Source organism: Trichosurus vulpecula, chromosome 8 (assembly GCF_011100635.1).
Source record: "Trichosurus vulpecula isolate mTriVul1 chromosome 8, mTriVul1.pri, whole genome shotgun sequence".
Classification (NCBI taxonomy): Eukaryota; Metazoa; Chordata; class Mammalia; order Diprotodontia; family Phalangeridae; genus Trichosurus; species Trichosurus vulpecula.
The window spans coordinates 184,297,471-184,298,892 of NC_050580.1; the positions used below are offsets into that span (position 1 = coordinate 184,297,471).

At 40.6% G+C, this 1,422-nt stretch overlaps 1 protein-coding gene across 1 annotated transcript; it reads right to left on the bottom strand.

Annotated features, from left to right (window-relative positions):
* Positions 1-243: 243 nt before the first annotated feature.
* LOC118829385 (olfactory receptor 4F15-like) lies at positions 244-1,185 on the bottom strand. The gene has a single exon (XM_036736403.1). It carries the CDS (start codon positions 1,183-1,185, stop codon positions 244-246), a length of 942 nt encoding a protein of 313 aa, XP_036592298.1.
* Positions 1,186-1,422: the final 237 nt, after the last annotated feature.

Here is a 1,422-nt window from a genome sequence, read left to right on the forward strand (position 1 = left end):
TGTTGTCTCCTAAAACAATCCAGGGTAATATCTGCAGTCCTTATCAATATGAGGAAATGTCCTTCTATCCTCAATGAGAGGCAAAATCTCCTACATCTTACATCTTGATGGCCTGCTGAGAATTCCTCACACCATATTTCCTTCCCAAGTGTTACAATATTATATGTTGAAAGTTAGATGCACATATCCCAATGTGATCGTGGTAAGCCTAAAGTATCTACTGACCTTGATCAATAAAATATATCACAAGGTCTCTCTAGAGCTGACAATCTGGCTACTCAGTCTTCTCATTGCCATCTTCATATCCTTATTCCTTAATGTATAGATAGCAGGATTCAAGACAGGTGTGACAACAAAGTCAACAATAGCAAAGAATATATCAAGTGACAATGTAGGAAATGGCCACACATAAAGAAACATGCATGGACCAAAAAATAAAATCACCACAGTGATGTGAGCTGACAAAGTAAAGAAGGCTTTGGACAAATCACCCGAAGAATGTTGTCGAACAGAGGTCAGGATGAAAATGTAGGAGATCATCAACAGGAGAAAAGTCCCAATGGAGATAAATCCACTGTTGGCTGTAACAACAAACTCCAACCTGTAGGTGTCTATGCAGGCAAGTTTAATGACCCGAGGAAAATCACAATAAAAACTCTCCACATTGTTTGGGCCACAGAAGGGCAAGTTTATAACAAAAACAAACTGAGAGAGAGCATGGATCATTCCAACTATCCAGGCAGTCACTACAAAGCAAATGCACATTTTTGGACTCATAATTGTCAAATAGTGGAGAGGCTTACAGATTGCTATGTATCTGTCATAGGCCATGGCTATGAGCAGGAACATCTCAGTTCCTCCCATGACATGGATAAAGAACATCTGTGTCATGCAACCTGGGAAGGAGATGACTGTATTACATTCACTGAAAAGGTCCACTATCATCCTTGGTACTGTGGTAGCAGACAGACCTAAATCAATGAGGGAGAGATTGGCCAGCAGGAAATACATAGGGGAGTGCAGGTGAGGGTCAAAAATCACAGTGAATACAATGAAGAGATTTCCCAGCATGATTCCCATAAAAAACAAGGAGAAGAACAAAAAGAGTAGAAACTTCAATTCCCAAGAGGAAGAGAGACCAAGAAGCACAAACTCAGTTACCACAGATTCATTTGTTCCATCCATTGATTCAGCTGGTTCCACAGTTGCTGCAATAACCTAAGGGTAGAGAACAAGGAAGGAATTAAAATTGTAGAGGTGAAAAATGGATGCTGTATTTGTCTTACCAGAAACATCAAGAAGCCCCAGGTCAGAGGTTTTGGAGAGGCAAGAAACTAGAAGGGTACCAAGAGCAGGTTGGCAAAGGAAAGGTGGAGAAGAAAAGGAGGTTCACAAGAGCAGATGAGGCAAGAAAAAAAAAGA